General features: G+C 43.8%; 1 protein-coding gene across 2 annotated transcripts in view; it reads right to left on the reverse strand.

Annotated features, from left to right (window-relative positions):
• akap6 (A kinase (PRKA) anchor protein 6) overlaps positions 1-20,830 on the reverse strand; it is a 364,472-nt gene that overhangs the window by 106,915 nt on the left and 236,727 nt on the right. For both annotated transcript variants that reach the window (XM_028821579.2, XM_051919705.1), the window contains exon 9: positions 16,764-16,884. In XM_028821579.2, the coding sequence (XP_028677412.2) occupies positions 16,764-16,884 (121 nt within the window). The remainder of the gene's footprint in view (positions 1-16,763; positions 16,885-20,830) is intronic.

Genomic DNA, 20,830 nt, shown 5'->3' on the forward strand with positions numbered 1-20,830 from the left:
GAGACGTTGGCGCCTGGCACGCCTCCATGAAGGATTGGAGGCATGGCCCCGCCTCCATGAAGGATTGGAGGCGTGGCCCCGGCCGGCAGCTTGCTGATATTAATGGGTGATTCCAGACTGCGGTCGTCATTTGAGCCCAGGAAAGAGAGACAGACGGAGCTCTTCTCATAGACGCTAAATGGGATTTTTCACGAGGGGTGTACCTCGTATTTATGTTGGGTTTCCATACAAGAGACTTTTAGTTTGCTTTGTTCAGAAGTAAAAAAGGGGGGAATCGGCGGGTGGGCATCCCAACAATTCTTAACGTCTCAGCCATCCTTTGTTTCACACTGCAGATGAAGTGTTGAAGTCCAGAAAATCGGATTCGGTTCGAGTCGTTTTACTGTGCTCTGCCTCCTGAAGTTTTATGTACGCTCTTCCCGTGACGCCATTTTATTTTTGATGACAGCAAGCATTGTATGGGTTGTCGCCACGGAGACCGGCCTGGGAGTTCCCAGGATGACATCAAACAAGCGGGGGGGGGGGGGGTGAAGTTCAGACCCATTCATTTCCGGGGTATCCGATCTTGACGGATGATAGCGGCCCACTGCAACTCTTCTTTTGAATGGCCGCTCGTTTCTTGACTTTGGATTTTGATTGCGTTGTGGGCTGCTGCTCTCCGATTCGGTTTTCACATCTTCTGGTTATTTTCCCTTTTTTGAGCTCCGCCCTTCTGAGGCAGACTACTCTCGGTGAACAAGACTGTCAGGAGATCGGCACAAAATGTCAGGACGTGAGAAGAAACGGTAGACGAGGAAACACCAAAAAGACTCAAAGGGCCGTGTGCCTCATTAGGGGTATTCGGGAGTTTGTACCCGAGGAGCGGGGGGGGGGGGCGCGTCAGGTCAGCTGGTGGTCTTCCGTCTGTAAAAACAGCCGGCCGAGGCCCCTTCGGATCGGTCAGCAGGCTCCCACCTTTTGAGGGTCTTTCTTGGCGCTCTCCTTCTGCTCTCACAAGTTCTCTCTTTAACCAGACAAGTGGCCACGGTCTTTCACATTTAATATCCTCTTCAGATAATGGGATTCATTAAAAAACGAGGCCTTTTATTTTTACACCGAATATAAAAGCCTGTAGCTTTGCTGGGCGACGCGGCTTGAAGCACCATAGGCGATGGGAAATTGGAGTGCTCAGCGAGGGGAGCGCGCGGTAACCTTTGTAATTAGCCTAACTAAAACACAATACTCCGCCAAGTTGAACCTGAAAAGTGCTTGAGGCAACAAGTGGCTCGTTTTCATGAGAAATCATCTTGCTGCTCTGCTTAAAAAAAAAATAAAATAAATAATAAATAGATAATAAAGTATTTCGTGCATTTGCATGCGAGCCCCGCAGAGACGGCTCACTTGGGCAGATGCGCTCGGCGGCCTGGCGGGGATCAGGAAGGTGCCGTTTGCTCACAGCAAAGATAAGAGCCGGTGGGAGACGTTGAAAGTGGCGCCACCCTGTGGACATAACCAGGCAGCTCGCCTCACTGATGAGGAAGGCCAGCTTGGAATACACGGGGGACCCCTCGGAGGTGAGGGGTGGGGGGTCTGGGCTTGTGCCAAGTTTTGAACGATTCCACAGAAAGGGGATTAAAGATCTGTTGTGACCAGCAGGGGGCGCTGCGGCACCACAACCCTCAGACTCCACCACACAAACACAAGTCCCGGATCAAATGTAAGGTTTATTATTATCAGTTACCTTACAAAAGCCTTCTTTAACACACAAACCCACACTCTTTCTCTTGCTTCTTCTCCTCCACTCTTCCCAGGTGACCCCTCGGTCCTGCCTTTGTCTACTTCTGCCCGATTCCAACTCGTCTGGATGAAGTTGAGTGGTCTCTTTTGTATTGGACCTGGGATTATTTATGGTGCCAGGGCAAAGCCCGATGGAAATGCCAAAATTCAGTGAGTGCAGTCCCTAGCAGCACCAACTGGTAGCACTCTGATACCCCAATAGGGCTGTTCTACAGCACTACAACTCCCAGCATGCACTGCTAGTGTACCTGACTCCAGGGTGGATGCCACCTGTCAGTTCAGAGGAGCATGTAGCTTCAACAATTCAACTCCTCCTGTCCATCCTTCAAGCTGGCCTGCCAGTCGGGTAACGTTCCTCCATCTAATTCTGATGGGATGCCAGCATACCCACTATGTCCAGATCCTTGTGTAAGCACCTCCTGCCACTTTTCATGCCTATTTATGGGAAGGAGTCCATTCTGCCATCCCTTACACTGTTGATGTAGGCCCAGAAAGGCAGTAGATGGTGGGCTAAGCTACTCAGCAGCCCTTCTTTGAAGACCCAATTGTGATATTTCCTCGGATGAGTCTCTTGCCCCAACTCGACCAATCTGTCCTCCCTCTTGGAGCCGTGTGTAACGGTACAGGCCAGGATTCAAGTTTATCTGTGACTTATTTCATCTTTATGTTATTATTTAAATAGTAAGAAACATGCAGACCTCCGGTACTCAAAGAAAGGCGGTTCATGTGCTTCTTCTTCCCTCTTACTGTCCTGGAGCAGTGCTGTGTTTGTCACCCCTACATCATGTATCCCATCACGGGTCTGACTGGCCCATGCAATGCGCTTCACTCTGAGCAGATGTTGCTGCTGTGCTTTTCTTGCCATCGTTTGCCATGATAAGAACCCGCAGCCAGATTACTTTGCCAGGGAAGCCTGCACCTCCAACTTTTTGCTATAGGGGCACATATCACATCATAAGCTCAAGGTTCAAGGCCCAGTGGTTCTTGAGTGTTTGCAAGACAGGCGGAGAATCCTTAGCATTTTATATATATAGATCATTTTTCTTATTATGTTGCTAACATCCTTGGTGTTAACCCCAAACGTGACTTGGCCTTGACATTCTATGTAATTACGGTTAAGCCCGAGTCAGACGCTCATGTGTAATGATCGGTATTTTTACAATGTTACACCCAAATTACTTTCTGGATGGTATTCTGCTGCCATCTAGTGGATGAAATAGCATCAAAGAGCATCATATGGCACAAATGAGTACACCGCAGGGAATTCTGGGAAGGGATTTAAAGGAGATTACTTGCAACCATAGCCTAAAATGGTGTCATCTTTCACAATAGAAAGTAAACAAATTATGATCTTTTTTAACAAAGCAAGATAAACTGTAAATTTGGGATAAAACCCCCATAATCTGTACATTAACTAGAAGTTCCATTTAGACCTGCACGAAAAAAATAAAAGTTCACAATACAACCTGAGCACAACAGCAAAATAAGAGTAAAGGGCAAAAATAAATTCAAAATATCAAAATGTGACCTGCTGTTAGAGCCAACGTGTGACTCAGGCTTGAAATTCAAAGTAATTACGGTTAAGCCCGAGTCAGACACTCAGGTGTAACGATCCGCTTTACAATGTTACACCAAAATAATTTACTGGATGGTGTTCTGCTGCCCTCTAGTGGATGAGATAGCATCAAAGAGTGTCATACTGCACAAAGGAGCTCACCCCAGTGAATTCTGGGAAGGACTTTAATGGAGATGGTTGCAAGCATAGGCTAAAATGATAGCATCTGTCATGACAGAAAGTACACAAATTATGATCTTTTTTAACAAGGCAAGATAAACTGTAAATTCAGGATAAAATGCCATAATCCATATATCATTAACTAGAAGTTCCATTTAGACCTGAACAAAAAAAAAAGCTCATAATACAACCTGAGCACAACAACAAAACAAGAGTAAAGGGCAAAAATAAATTCAAAATATCAAAATGCGACCTGCTGTTAGAGCCAACGTGCGTGACTCGGGCTTGGAATTCAAAGTAATTACGGTTAAGCCCGAGTCAGACACTCAGGTGTAACGATCCGCTTTACAGTGTTCTGTCTGAATTGCTTTTTGGATGGCATTCTGCTGCCATCTAGTGGATGAAATAGCGTCAAAGAGTGGAATTCAAGGTAATTACGGTTAAGCCCGAGTCTGCAGCCCCCATAAGGAATAGCACATGGTGCTGTGCTGGAACGCCACTCATTTTCAGCATTGTTAACACGCATGTCAACGTGACCACGATATTCTTTGACCTTTCACCTATAAAAAAAATAATTTTTAGATTAACGAGAATTTATAAAAGAAATCAGAACCAAGAGCCAAATCATGACGACGAGTGCAGACGCTGTAACGAGAACACGCCATTCAGCCCAACAAGCTCGTCCGTCATTTATAATAACATCAAGTCGAGATCTGGAGGTCCCCGAAGTCCTCCTGTCCACCACACCACTCGGTCGCTTACGGCACATGCCAGCGGTTATTCGCATGAAGGAAAACTGACAAGTCTGCCCTCCACGAGGGTCCTCCCGTGTGCCTGTGTTCTTGTTGCAGAAGTTGTTTGAAAGGACCACCCGGGATCCACGGCACTAATCCCCTTCATAATTTTAAACGCTTTGATCATGATGTCACTGTGATGGTGCGGGTCGGCTCCTGGATCCTTCTTCTGTTATGGGGGCCTCTTGAACCCGACACCGTCAGGAGCTTGGCAGATGAGGACAAGCCACACTTTTAAGCAAGGGGATGGTGTAAAAGTGATCAGCACGTTTATTAAAAACCAAGTCCAAAACAAGTGCTTCATCAAAAATAAAAAATCCAATAGAAACAAAGGTGAGGTGGAAGGTAAAATCAAAATAAATCAATCCATTAAAAACGAGGTTAAAATCAGCTGGCAGCCCGGTGTTGTCTTACCCCATATGGGCCTTGCAGCAGAGGAGCCGCCGTACTGACTGGCACAGCTCACCTTCCACAGGTCTGGCTCCCCTCTCCGGGCCTAGGCAGTCAGCACCTCCCGGCGTCAATTAGGGTCTCAGACGATCCCACACCGGTGCACTAAGTGCAGGGCCACATCTCGCCACGCACGCCAATCAGCCGCGGACCTCACTTTACCACAGTCACCTCTTTATTTTTTGTTTGCTTAGAAATTGTTTCGAGGGTTGAATTCTCAAACCAGAGAAAGCTGTAACCAAAGCCAGAGTCCAAAATGGTGGATAATTCTGAAATAAGAATTTGAGAAGGCGAGCTGCTCATAAGAATCTCGAAACCGTATGATAACTGTACAAAAATCCAGGCATCAGAATGTCACAAAAGCTGAAACGAGAATCGGCATAAATCAAAAATCAAAGGGTGCTCACCCCCAGAGGGCTTATGCTGAAGTTGTTTCGACTGTTGGATCCGGAATCTCGGACGCTGCACCGAATTCTGTTTGTAGTTATAAAGCAAAGAATCCATGATGTGCCATATAGCGCCTTGTGGGAGACAATTCCTAGCAACAGCATCGCGCATTTTACAAGCACAGTCGCACAAAGTTCCAAGTGACGTTTCATATCATGAGTACCCACTGTGACCACTGAGGGGGGCTGCAGCACCCCAAACGCCAGACACAACCACAACAGACACAAGTCCCAGTTTAAACAAACGGGTTATTCTTACAAGTGCTGTGTATAAAGTGCATAAACCAAAGAGCACAATTCTTCTTCTCTTTTTCTTTCTCTCCACTCCTCTCAAGTGGGCTTTGTCCCCCCAGCCACCCGACTCCAACTCCAACTGGATGAGGTCGAACAGCTCCTTTGATCTTAGACCTGAGAGTACTTCTGGTGCCAGGGCACAGCCCGTAGGAAGCACTTCTGAGTCAAACTTAAGTTCCACAGAGTAGGGATCACGCAAGCCTACAGGATCCCCTAGTGGCGTCCATGGAACCAAACGAGGATGCTCTAACAGACTCCAGTTCCCAGCATGCCTTGCTGATGTCCACACTGCTAGCATCACTCAGGGAGGCTGCCATACAACGTGTCCTTTCATCCTACTGGCCTCCTGGCTGGGGGTAAGGGATCAGAACCCAACCTGACAACAACAAAATGGGACTGCCAGAAGTTGCCAGCCAGAAAGGGAGCTGACACAAAAATTCTGAAACCATAGTATAACCTACAGAGGTCAAGCCACTAAAATCTGGACATCCAAAAACGAGAGTCGCCGTGAATCAAACATCAACAGGCGTCTGTCCTGAAGTTGTTTGACTGTTGCATCCGGAATCTCGGACAACCACACTGAATGTTTTCCTAGCAACAGAGCAGCTCATTTCAGCAACGCAGTCACACCACGTCAAAGTTCCAAGTAACGAAATCAAGCAACCCTCCTTACTACGCGTGCACACCCTGGAATTTAAATAATAATCCCAAAATGGGACAGTCAGAAGATGACAACCTGAAGGTGAACTGACACCAAAATCTCAAAAACTGTACAATAACCAAAAGGTGTAAAAACACCAAAATTCTGACATCCAGTAACAAGAGTCGGCGTGAATTAAAAATCAACAGGCATCTACCCTGAAGTTGTTTGACTGTTAGATCCGGAATCTCGGACGCCGCACTGAATGCTTTTCGAGGTTATAAAGCAAAGGATCCCTGATGTGCCATATAGCACCTTGTGGGAGACAATCCCTAGAAGCAGAGCAGCTCATTTCAGCAACGCAGTCACACCATGTCAAAGATCCAAGTAACGAAATCAAACGACCCTCCTTACTATGTGTACACACCCTGGAATTTAAACAATAATCCCAAAATGGGACGGTCAGAAACTGACAACCTGAAGGTGAACGGACACCAAAATCTCAAAAACCGTACAATAACCAAAAGGCGTAAATCCACCAAAATTCTGACATCTGGTAACGAGAGTCGGCGTGAATTAAAAATCAACAGGTGTTGGCCCTGAAGATGACGGACTGTTGGATCCGGAATATCGGATGCTGCACCGAATTCGGCTTCAGAACACATAATGTCGTCCTGGTGGGGGTGTTGCTTAGCAACAGTGCAGCACACCTTGGCAACACACTCACACAATGTTGAAGTTCCACGCGATGTACTTAGCAATAAAAAATAATTCAATGACATTTGCTCGTGGATAATTTAATACCACATGATGTCCATCCATCCATTTTCCAACCCGCTGAATCCGAAACACAGGGTCACGGGGGTCTGCTGGAGCCAATCCCAGCCAACACAGGGCACAAGGCATGAACCAATCCTCATGTTTTAATATTCCTTGAAGCCTCTAAGAACCTACAGAAAAAAAAAATTGGCCAAGACAGGTCCAAAGCATAAGACTGAGAAGTTGAGAGAATTTTGGGTAAAATACTGGGGGGGGTCTTCTGATGAGCTGGGAACGCATTATTAATGTTCCCGGGAAGTAGTGAACATAGATGTAGGAATAGCCCCCAATATGCCGAACCCCTGCCAGCTGTGCTGGAATTGTTGCAATTCCTCCGTCTTCTTCCGTCAAGTTCTCTTTTTTCATTTTGGCATTCGGTTAACATCTGGCCTCCATGCCCCCAGAGTGTGGTAAGCTCTAACACTGCATGCATTGTGCCGGCGCTACCAGCGTGTGCCCAACTGGACACTAAATTTGGGTTTTTATATCCATTTGTGTTTGGGCCCTAATTCCCAGCGTTTGTGTGTCTCCATTATTCCACTTTCTTTCCTGTCCATTAAAAAAATAAAACAAGTCTCCCATTAAAGCCTGGCATGCTTGTGGTGCCCAGTGTCTGTGCTCAACTGCATGCCACTAACGCCAGGCGTCTAACGGATCTCTGTTGCTCTGCGTGCAGTCTACGCTGTCCTGTCCCTCCAGGAATGAAGATTTGGAAAGCGTCCCAAGAGCCCCCCCCCCACACCTTGGCCACCCTAAGCCCCCTGAATAAGTGTTTGTGTCAGAATATGACAGGGTGCCAGCACAAGCCAACTAATCAACCTGAAACTGGCAGATAAAAAAAAAAAAAAAAAAAAAATCACAGGCTGGTTGGCAAGACATACCTGTCATGGGCACTGGCGGGGGGCTCAGCCGTGCCGCTCTTTTATTACCGTTTTCTTTAAATTCAATTTCTTAAAAAAAAAAAATCATCAAAATACACACAAGAGTCATTCTGCTCGTCTTTGGGGGGTGATGCCCACATTTATTTAAATGAACAGCCAACCCGATTCCTGCCAAGTAGCACCAATGGTTGCAAGCCGTCCCGGAAGACTTTTATTAATGGTCAAAAAAAAAAAAAAAAAAACTTTTGTCTACTTTGGAAGTGAAACCCCGTTGCCAGGGAAACATGAGCGAGGCCAGCGTCCCGGAGACACACAGCCGCTTTGTGTGCCCAAACTGATGTATGGCGCCCCGATGTGAACAGAACAAGTAAATTAAAGTTCATACCAGTCTGTCAGCGGCCCGAGGGTATGGTGATAGTGAGGGGCAAACACTGCATTATATAGCGCCTTTTTGCAGAGATCCCCGTCCTATAGTGCTTTCCAAGTACTGAAGACAACAGACAATGAGGCAGCAGCATCTACAGTGCAATATGTGCACCAGCGGGGGACTGACTGACCTGGCAGAACAGTCGTTTAATATAGCGCCTGTCCATAGGGAACTCCCGCCTAGGGTGTTTTATGGGTACAGCACACTCACTTGTATGTAATGCCCTTTCAAAGTAAACCCCAGCCCAAGGTGTTTTATGGGTATAGTACACTGGCTGCTATATAGTGCCTTTCCATTATGAGGTGTTTAATAGCCATTATACGTTTATACGGTGACTTTCCATAGTAACTCTCTTCTTGGCCAAGATGTTCTATGGATAGAATACACTCTTTCTAATATAGCGCCACTTCAGAGTGACCCTGATGCCATGGTGTTTTATGGGTACAGTACGCTCATTTATATAGTGACTCTTCACAATGAACTCTAGGCCACCTTGTCTTATGAGTATAGTACACTCACTTTTATATAGTGCCTTTTTAGAATGAACGGTGTTTTATGGACATTTTACATTTATATAATGCCTCTCCATAGTAAGGCAATCGCATACAAACAACCCCCCCTTCCGGCCATGGAGTTTTAGGGGTACAGTACACTCATTTATACTGTATGTATAGTGCCTTTACAAACTGCTGCTGATGCCACAGTGCTTTATGGGTACAGTACACTCATTTATGTAGTGAACACAGGATAGACAGAAGGAGAGATACAAAAATATGAAAGGCGCTATATAATAGATATATCAGTGTGGAAGGTGGAATATAATTGTATAGATATATGTGAAAGGTGCTGTATAGATAGATATGAAAGACACTGTATACCAAATGTCTAGATATATATCAAACAAGCTAGATAATAGATACAAAGATGTGAAAGGTACTAAATAATAGGTAAATGTGAAAGGCAATATAGATGAAAGTACAAGGCACTATATAACAGATGTGAAAGGTGCTATATACAAGATAGATATGAAAGACAGAATACAATAGGTTGGCAGATATGACTGACACTATATAATAGACAGCTAGATGCATGTGAAAGGCACTATATGAAAGGTGCTATATAATCTATCTATCTATCTATCTAATAGATATATATGAAAGATATTGTATAATAGATAGATATATAAATATCAAAGGCACTATACAATAGGTACATTGAAAAGGTGCTATGTGATTGATAGACATACGTGAAAGATGCTGTAAATATACAGTATATATATATATATATATATATTACATTGATAGAAAGATATGAAAAGCATTATATAAAAATGAGTACCATAGGTATATACTGTAGATGTGCGCTCTCTCTTTAATTACACACACACACACACACTCGCTGTATTGTCCACATTGTGCTCCACACAGCTCCAAATCCCGGCCCACTCCTGGACTGTGTGGGGTCTCCATGCTCTCCCAGTATGTCCGTGTATTTTTTTTTTTTCACTGGACTTTTCCTCCCTGATTTCTTTGGGTGAGCCTGAATGCCGATGCCCTCAGCTGTGATCTTATAGAGTCGGCTCAGTGAGTTCAGTCAACCATAAATGAGTGAGTGAGACTTCTGTTCTACTTCTAATATCCATGAAATGAAATGGAACTGGTGGGTCCAGTTTAGTCCGGCGTGAGCAAGTGTGCCCTGTGGTGGACTGGCATCTCGTACCGGATCTGCTCCTGCATGTCACCCAATGCTGTCCAAATCACTCCACCCTCCCCGCTTTGCCACAAACCCACCTTCCGTTTCACATTTGGGCCTCTCTCCTGCAGCCCCTGGAGAAGGCGTGGGGGACAACAGGGAGAGCGGTCACATGGCCGTGTCCTGCCACACAGTGAGGTGACAACGACAGCGATTTCCTGTCAGCTCTGAGAACGACAGGCCTGTCTGGGAGCCATGCAAATGAAGGCCACTCTTGCCATGGCTCGTTTGATCCACTCAGGGTCGCAGCTCGCAGAGCAGGACAGGAGACACGGAGAGCAGCGTAGGCTCACCCTGGGGAGAAGAAAGGGGGCTTCGGCGGCAGAAGACCTGTCAGGGGACGCTTGTCAGAGGCTTGTTGTGTCGGGGGCGGAGGGAACGCTCTGAAAGCACCGGCTAGCTGGGTGGGCGAGGAGTTGAGGCCGAGCGTCCGGTGGGCTTCTCTTCAGCTCCGGCAGCTTCAGCTGGAACTCTCAGAAGTCACAAAAGCCCCGAAATCAGTGGCGAGGCAGCGTCACCAGTCGCCACTCCGAGTTTCCAGAAGCAATTTGTCAAGATAACTATTAGCCGCCGAACAGTGAATAGCGCGGAGATGAGTGAATACAATTAGTTAAAATTACAATTTAGTTAAAAATCAAAAGCACCCATTTAAAAGCCAATTAGGCTATCCACTAGACAGTAAGATTGTCGACATCTGTGGCTTTTAGTAATTATAATTAGATGCTGACATATAATTATAGCCATTTGCTTTTATTTTTAAGAAGACCTTCATTTGGGGCAATAAACAAACTGATGGCTTAGCGTGCATCTTGCGGCACAACAGCAACAAATTCTTCACATTTCGTCCTCGATTTCAAAGTTCCGCCTGACAAATGGCTTTTTACCCTCAGCTTGGTGGCACTTCATACAAATTCAGATGTGAAATCTTTAACCTGGAAGCTTAATGGCCAAGGCCCGGTAAACAGCGGAGGTCTTGTGGACTCCTGAAGGCGCAGACCCCCCGAAGGTGCCGTCTGTCGTTGTCCGCGCACTCGCAGCGGGTCTTCTATACCAGGAAATACGGTAGGCGCGGAACGGCGGCTTTCATTTTACGAGCTGACATAACATCAGATCACAAAAAATAATAAATAAATAAATAATTAAATAAATCTTCGCTTCATATTCAACATGCAGAATACAAAATACCACAGAAATGGAAAGTTTCAAAGCACATCGAGCTGCTGGATATGGCGGAACCAAATCCTATCATCGCCTCATTTCAGATATTCTAAGCCGGCGTGTCTCCACATCCCAGTAGTTATCTGCTTTGCTGCAGCTTTATCACCGAATCCCGTCTCACTGTCACTCACACCGGCAGGTCCCGTGTGGTACACGACAGGCAGGTCCCCCGTTGTCAGCTTGTGCAGCCTGAATGCGCTTCGCCACAATATCTGCCAATAGGACCGGGCACGGGCGGCCATGCCACCTGCTGCGGTGGTCTGGACGGGGCTGGGGGAGAGCGCGTCACGTCACACGCAGGTCACTTAACGGGTTTTTTATTATACGAGTCCGGTGAAAGTCACAGACAGCTCTGGGGCGGCAGACCAGTGCCGACATTCTGTGTATGACAGAGGAACACTTAAGTTTGGTTGATCGCTGCTCTTATTACACCTGCCGCTTCGCTTCCTGCAATTGGCACCACCATAAAGACTGACAAACGAATTCCTGGGGTCACAGGAAGACAGACACGTGAAAGGCGCTGTATAATATACGGCATATATACATAGCCGGGAAGAAGTGCGTGTATGGAGGGCTGTGCAGAAGTCATGACGTAACTGGCACCTCAGCAAGACATCTGGGCAGCGACCACCATCAGGGCAGCCTTCACTCGGGCATTTTACAGACCAACTCCCTGAAACACGTGCCACGCCATCTCACCAGTCAGGACAGGGTCTGGTTCTACACAAGACAGACAGAGGGATGGACCACCAGAGTAGTGGGATGACAGACAAACAGACTTAGATAGATAGATAGATAGATAGATAGATAGATAGATAGATAGATAGATAGATAGATAGATAGATAGATAGATAGATAGATGAAAGGCACTATATGATAGATAGATAGATAGATAGATAGATAGATAGATAGATAGATAGATAGATAGATAGATGAAATGCACTATATGATAGATAGATAGATAGATAGATAGATAGATAGATAGATAGATAGATAGATAGATAGATAGATAGATAGATAGATAGATAGATGAAAGGCACTATATGATAGATAGATAGATAGATAGATAGATAGATAGATAGATAGATAGATAGATAGATAGATAGATAGATAGATGAAATGCAATATATGATAGATAGATAGATAGATAGATAGATAGATAGATAGATAGATAGATAGATAGATAGATAGATAGATGAAAGGCACTATATGATAGATAGATAGATAGATAGATAGATAGATAGATAGATAGATAGATAGATAGATAGATAGATAGATAGATAGATAGATAGATGAAAGGCACTATATGATAGATAGATAGATAGATAGATAGATAGATAGATAGATAGATAGATAGATAGATAGATAGATAGATAGATGAAAGGCACTATATGATAGATAGATAGATAGATAGATAGATAGATAGATAGATAGATAGATAGATAGATAGATAGATAGAAATGCAATATATGATAGATAGATAGATAGATAGATAGATAGATAGATAGATAGATAGATGAAAGGCACTATATGATAGATAGATAGATAGATAGATAGATAGATAGATAGATAGATAGATAGATAGATAGATAGATAGATGAAAGGCACTATATGATAGATAGATAGATAGATAGATAGATAGATAGATAGATAGATAGATAGATAGATAGATAGATAGATAGATGAAAGGCACTATATGATAGATAGATAGATAGATAGATAGATAGATAGATAGATAGATAGATAGATAGATAGATAGATAGATAGATAGATAGATGAAAGGCACTATATGATAGATAGATAGATAGATAGATAGATAGATAGATAGATAGATAGATAGATAGATAGATAGATAGATAGATAGATGAAAGGCACTATATGATAGATAGATAGATAGATAGATAGATAGATAGATAGATAGATAGATAGATAGATAGATAGATAGATAGATGAAATGCAATATATGATAGATAGATAGATAGATAGATAGATAGATAGATAGATAGATAGATGAAAGGCACTATATGATAGATAGATAGATAGATAGATAGATAGATAGATAGATAGATAGATAGATAGATAGATAGATAGATAGATAGATGAAAGGCACTATATAATACACAGATAGATAGATAGATAGATAGATAGATAGATAGATAGATAGATAGATAGATAGATAGATAGATAGATAGATGAAATGCAATATATGATAGATAGATAGATAGATAGATAGATAGATAGATAGATAGATAGATAGATGAAAGGCACTATATGATAGATAGATAGATAGATAGATAGATAGATAGATAGATAGATAGATAGATAGATAGATAGATGAAAGGCACTATATGATAGATAGATAGATAGATAGATAGATAGATAGATAGATAGATAGATAGATAGATAGATAGATAGATAGATGAAAGGCACTATATGATAGATAGATAGATAGATAGATAGATAGATAGATAGATAGATAGATAGATAGATAGATAGATGAAATGCAATATATGATAGATAGATAGATAGATAGATAGATAGATAGATAGATAGATAGATAGATAGATAGATAGATAGATGAAAGGCACTATATGATAGATAGATAGATAGATAGATAGATAGATAGATAGATAGATAGATAGATAGATAGATAGATAGATGAAAGGCACTATATAATACACAGATAGATAGATAGATAGATAGATAGATAGATAGATAGATAGATAGATAGATAGATAGATAGATAGATAGATAGATAGATAGATGTCAGTAACTTCATCCGTCTTTGCCTTCTTGCTCATCCAGTTAAGTAAAATCTGCAGTCACAGTGATGGTGTACAAAAGTACTGACCTGCTTAAAATGCAGAAAGTTCTGGATAGACAGACAGCCCTCTGAGCTCAGAGCAGTGTTAACATGAGTGAACAGATTTGAGAGGCTATTGATCGAGGTCTCCTAGTGCTCCAACAAGCAACACGATAAAAAATTAATACATCTTGTAAAGCATCTGCATGACTGTGAAGCCTGGTGATCGGCAACCACACTGAGTCATAAAATGTAAGACATCGGCGCACTTCTCTATAGGGCCTTTCAGATCTGTCTATCCATCTCTCTGTTTACCACTTTTTACATCCAATCTATCAGTTACAAAGAAAAATGGGAATGTTGTTACACCTGTTGTAGAGTACACTCCATATTTATTTATTTAATCTTTTATATTGCACAATTACCTATCTATCTATCATATAGTGCCTTTCATCCACCTATCTGCCTATCCACAGTGCCCTTCATACGTATCCATCCATTTATTTTATATGGCTACTTACCTTTTACAAAGTGCCTTTCATGTCAGTTTTTTAGTGTCACAATGCTCCTAACCTCTCTCTTTCTCTCTCTTTCTCTCTCTCATATTCATCCAGCCAACTCATTTCTTTTAAGCACCATTCATATCTATTTCTGTCTAATACGTGGACCATTTTAAATCTGCTCCATTTATTTCGTTCTTTTTAAATCTCACTACCTGTGTATCCATTGTATCCCGCGCCCTTCCTATGTATTTATTTTCTGAAGTACCGAGCACTGATCAGACTGAGTCCGCGCACAGCACAGCAGCTAGGAGGTAACTGCCCATGGCTGTACGTACCATTTATATAGTGCCTTTCACATGGACCTGTTTCATACAGTGCCTTTGTTGTACCTGTTATACACGCTGTATTCACCAGTGATCTGTTTGATACGGTGCTTTTCATTTTTCTCTCTGTGTTTTTTATTTAGTGTCCTCCGTATCCATCAACCTGTTTGTCTCATCCTAAATGTCACTTCATAAGCGAAAGAAACAACACAATTTGTGAGTCTGACGCAGAGTGAAGCATAAATAACACGAATGTACAGCATCATCAGACATGGCAGAAGTGTGCAAGTACACACACACACACACTTACAGAATACATGCACAAATAGAAGATGTGTATTCACACTCAGAGCACCAACACAGCACACACATACCCAGAGTGCACACACACACACACACACACACACACACACACACAGGTCAACATGTACACACACAGACACACAAAGAGGACATTGACACAGAGATTGCACACACACACACTTACAGAATACATGTACAAATAGAAGATGTGTATTCACACTCAGAGCACACTCGCCTTCAGCACACACGCAGTACCTACACAGCATACATGCCAGGTGCCAGGCTCTAATGGGTAAGTGTGCCACATCCACACCATAAAGCGCCTTTGTGCCGCGGGCCGAAGCAGCAGGCGGTGAAGGGGGTGCAGGTCCGGGGCCCACCACCAGTCTATCAGCGGGACGCCGGAGTGTCCAGCGTGCCGGCCGTGAGGCTTCAGGGCCAGCGAGTCAAGCGAGCCGAGAGAAGCCCACGCTGTGCGGGGTCCGCCGCCGCCTCAAAGTTTCGCGCTTACAAATGACTAATGATAAGGTCAATATCTGGGATGTGAGAGAAGATTAGTTTTGACCTTGACTGCAACCTTTGTGGTTTGGAAATGAAAATTTCGGAAGAAAATGCTAGGGGGTAGTTGTTTCCTGTCATTATGCTGTTTCCAGTTCTGAAGGTGGTTATTAATTTTATTTCTTTATGATTCACAATCTGCTCTTTGAAATATGCCATATGCTCAAAGCAATTCAAGGATGACGAGTGTCAGAATGCGTACAATAAAAATAGCCTAAATGAGGTTGATTTACTGCCGCTGACACCTCGGCACAAATCCGCACCCCCCCCCCCCCCACCACCACTGCCACCCAACTCCCCCATAATAAAATTCCCAGCATCAGGAGATAACGTGCGGCCTGCGAAAGGACTTCCAAATTTTCCTTTTCATCAGTCTGATGTTAGGCAGCCGCATTGTGATACGAGTTTATTAGGAAGAGCAGGGCATGGAATCAACACGGGAGCCCAACATCAGTTTGTTTTAATCACAGACGGACATATTGACTTAACACAATATCGCCGGCTTTATCTTCCACTAATAAAAATTCACCGAGACGAGCCTTGCATCGGTCTGGCGGGCAGAGCGGTGCGCTACAATCCTGGCGGACCTCCGTCCCTTCTCTCCGCCGCTCCCCGGCCCACTCGGCCTCAGAGAAACATCTGAAGGACGGACCCCCCTGCGAATCAAAACGCCTCTCCTTCCATTTGCTTGCCGTCTGTTTACGAGCGCCGCTCCCCTTTTTGTTTTTTCCGTTCGTCTGGAGAGGAATCTTTGTTCTTTTATGAAATTACACCTAATGGAATGTGATAAAGGGAACTTTCTGGCAATTATGATGTCGGCTCAGGCTGCTGACAAGCAGGAGATGGAAATGAGACTGGGGAGCCAGGAAGGGAATTGTAATAGACGCCGTGATGCGGACGAGGAACGTGGAGTTGTCCTCCAACAGCGGATTGGGGGGGGGCTTTGACTTGTCAGGCTAATCAGATTTTTCCCCCAAAGCTAAGGTAAAAAAATAAATAAAATAAATAAATAAAAGCATGGACGCCATGCGGCCAACTAACCTTGTAGAGATGCTGCTGCTGCTCCTCTGACATCATCAGGTCGTGGCTGTCCATCATTATGGATTCCATGTCAGTCAGCCAATCCCAGAGCTCCTGGTAGTCCAACTCAAAGTCCAGCATGCTGGCGGAGAGAAGGAGAGAAAGCAGAGTCGGAAAAAAGAAGAAGGCAATCAGAAAAACACGCCGAGACATCCATTCTCATTACAGTCACACCGTAATACCAGTTAGCAGTGGGAGTACTGGGAGGAGGCCTCATGTCAGGTTTCTTGTCACGTGTGCTCAGAACAATGAAATGCTTACCTGCAATGTCTCCTCAGAGCGGATCACAACACCAAATCACAGAGCGCGCTGAGCACACACTCGGCCCGACGAAGAGTGAAGGTGAAGATCGAGCGGTGAGTCTACATGGGGAATGTGGGCCAACTGTCAGCACGGGTTTAAACTGGGGGGGGGGGGTAAAAGTGGACTTTGTTTTTGAGCCCCCATTCTACAAAATATTCACGGGAGGAGTCAAAAACTGGCATGGGGGGGGGCAAAAAGAGTTGGAGGGCTACAACACAGACAATAATCCATCAACAGCAATAATAATCGTCAAAGTGGCGTAGCGTAGGAGACACAGACGCAGCAAAATCAACGATCGACATGGCAACGGGACCACCCTGCTTAAGGCTCATCTGATTCAACATAGGGGCGGCTCTCAGGTGGGCTTCCAGTGAAGCAAAACATCGTCCAGCGCCGTTCCTCACCACCGTCCTGCGCGGACTGTATGGTGGTCTTGCGTTATTCGCATACTCTGATGTGGACAATGTTTAAAGATCATCCTCCTCCTACAATTTCAGTGACTTTTCAGATTTTATTAGGAGAGTCCGTTTATTCGAAGGAACTTCATTTAGTTTAAATTGGGGGATGCGTGACAAGATTACGATTTTCCTGTCACCATTACTGTCGGCGACCTTTTAGGCTGGGGGGGTTAAATAAAGAGCAGGCCATTTCAACTCAGTCTGCTGACTTGATTCTTTCAAACCACATGACTAAGTAACTCAAGTCATTTGATTTGTTTAATTCATCAAGAAATTAAAAAAACCCAACCCATTCTAGGTAGGTGGGGGGGGGGAGAGAAGGGGGTCCCCACTTGAATGACTCAGAAATTATTATTCATTAAATTACAATATGTAATTTATATTTATTAAATAACATTCTGTTAAATCTAAAACGTATACTATTTACCTCCTCGAAAGCAGGGACCATCACAATATGTTGAAAATACATAATTAGAATAAGGCATTGAGTTTGAGAATCGTCAGTTAACGAGAATCATGTGACTCGTTCTCGGGTAATGACTCAGTTCACGAATCAAATGAACAAGAATCGTGTGACTCACATGTTCTCGGGTAATGACTCAGTTCATGAATCAAATGAACAAGAATCGTGTGACTAACATGTTCTCGGGTAATGACTCAGTTCACGAATCAAATGAACAAGAATCGTGTGACTAACATGTTCTCGGGTAATGACTCAGTTCATGAATCAAATGAACAAGAATCGTGTGACTAACATGTTCTCGGGTAATGACTCAGTTCATGAATCAAATGAACAAGAATCGTGTGACTAACATGTTCTCGGGTAATGACTCAGTTCACGAATCAAATGAACAAGAATCGTGTGACTAACATGTTCTCGGGTAATGACTCAGTTCATGAATCAAATGAACAAGAATCGTGTGACTCACATGTTCTCGGGTAATGACTCAGTTCACAAATCAAATGAACAAGAATCGTGTGACTAACATGTTCTCGGGTAATGACTCAGTTCACAAATCAAATGAACAAGAATCGTGTGACTCACATGTTCTCGGGTAATGACTCAGTTCACGAATCAAATGAACAAGAATCGTGTGACTCACATGTTCTCGGGTAATGACTCAGTTCATGAATCAAATGAACAAGAATCGTGTGACTCACATGTTCTCGGGTAATGACTCAGTTCATGAATCAAATGAACAAGAATCGTGTGACTAACATGTTCTCGGGTAATGACTCAGTTCACGAATCAAATGAACAAGAATCGTGTGACTCGTTCGCAAATCAAATGAAATGAGAATCATGGAACTCATCCTTGGGTTATGACTCAGTTCACGAATCAAATGAATGAGAATTCATTGCTGGGTAAAGAGTCGGTTCACAAATCACACGACAAAAGAATCATGAGCTTTGTTCACTGATTACATTTTTGAGGATCACCTGACTTATTTACAGGTAATGTTTCGGTTTATGAATCGAGAGGATGAGAACCATGTGGCTCATTGGCACGGCAAACAAACATGAGTCATATGACTTGTTCACAAATCCAATGTAGGAGAATCACGTGATTCATTTTCATTGGAAATTCAGTTTGCTAATGAAATGAAGGAGAGTCGTGTGCCAGTAGAATGGGTAGTCCCTGATGAGTTCAGCGACTTTAAACGTGGCACTGTATTGGACGTCACCTTTGCCACAAGTCAGTGTGTGAAACCTCTGCTCTGCTATTATTGTAAAGTGGAACCATCGAGGAGCAACAGCAACTCAGCCATCAAGTGTTAGACCAAGCGAACTTGCACAATGGGGCCACCAAGTGCTGAAGTGCATAACAATGGTCTACCCTATGTGCCATCACTCACAACAGAGTGCCATACTCCTTCTGGAACAACTGTGCCGCTGTTGCTCTGGAGTAGTTGAAACGTACCTTCTGGAGTGAGAAATCCTGCTTCATTATCTGGCAGTCTGACTGAGAAATCTGGATTTAGGGGATGCCAGACTGCACAGCGCCTACTGTAAAGGTTGGTGGAGGAGGGACAATGGCAGGGTTTGGATGGGGCCCCTTGGTTCCACTGTTAATACTACAACAGAGAGAACTTGGTGCCAACAGGTTCTTAAAGGCCCTTTTCCTGTTCCAACACGACTGTGCCCCTGTGGCCCATAAAGACATGGAGGAACTTGAATGGTCTGCAATGCCGTCAGCCCTACTGGACACCTTTTGGGATGAATTGGAACACCGACCAGGGGCCTGGTCTTATCGTGCAACATTCATCAATCCATCCATCCAAATTCCTTACTCACTTATCCAAGGAATGTCGTAGGGAAACTGAAACCTATCTCAGCAAGCTTAGGATGCAAGGCAGGGACAATCCCTGGACAGGGTGAAAGTCCGTCTCATACATCAATTCCTGACCCTCATTAACGCTCTTTTCACTGAATGGACACAAATTCCCACAAACACACTCCAAAATCTTGTGGAATAAGAAGAGTGGAGGCAGGTAGAGACATAAAGCGGCGGGTCACTTGGCAATGGGGTATCCAGCAAACTTGGTAGGGAGATGGTCAGGTGTCGCAAACTTTCGGCCGTATATTGTAATTGTAATTTTTCTGCCACAGTTTTTGCTACAGAACACGTCTGCAGAAATATTGTAAGTAATGTGCTCGACACGACGATATAAAAATCGTTAGTGGTCTCCCCTCGACTTTCTCAAAGACTCAGATATGGGGATGGATATTTGAGGAGTAAACTGCAAGACAAGGATTATATTTTTATATTATGTGCATTAAAGAACCATCAACAACAAATCAAACCAAATTAATAATATAATGAACAATTATTATAAAAGTAAAGTTGAATAAATCAGACTCTGCAGCTGCATGAATAAAAGGCTGTCACGCACGTGCGAATAGGAGGACGTTATATGGACCAAATGAGGGTAATTCCACGCCAGGCCAGGGGGGGTGGCAGGGTGCACTAAACCTTCTCCTGTTGTCTCTGCAGACCAGCCGCGGGGAAAACCTGTCTGACTCCTCCCTGAAGACGTCACTTCCGGCGCTTGGGACAATGTCACTTCCGGTTGTGATGGCACAAGAGGTCACTTCCGGATCCTTTACGTCACTTCCTGTCTTTACAGTTAAAACCGCCATCTTTACAAACTCAAGTCAGTTTGTTTTTGGACTCCATCACAGACACTTCTGTGCAATTTCAAAACCAATTGCAGCCAAGGATAATACACAGGTGGCTGCCCCAAACCTTTATGAGTGTGTGGAGTC

The sequence above is a fragment of the Erpetoichthys calabaricus genome, chromosome 16 (genome assembly GCF_900747795.2).
Source record: "Erpetoichthys calabaricus chromosome 16, fErpCal1.3, whole genome shotgun sequence".
Taxonomy (NCBI): domain Eukaryota; kingdom Metazoa; phylum Chordata; class Cladistia; order Polypteriformes; family Polypteridae; genus Erpetoichthys; species Erpetoichthys calabaricus.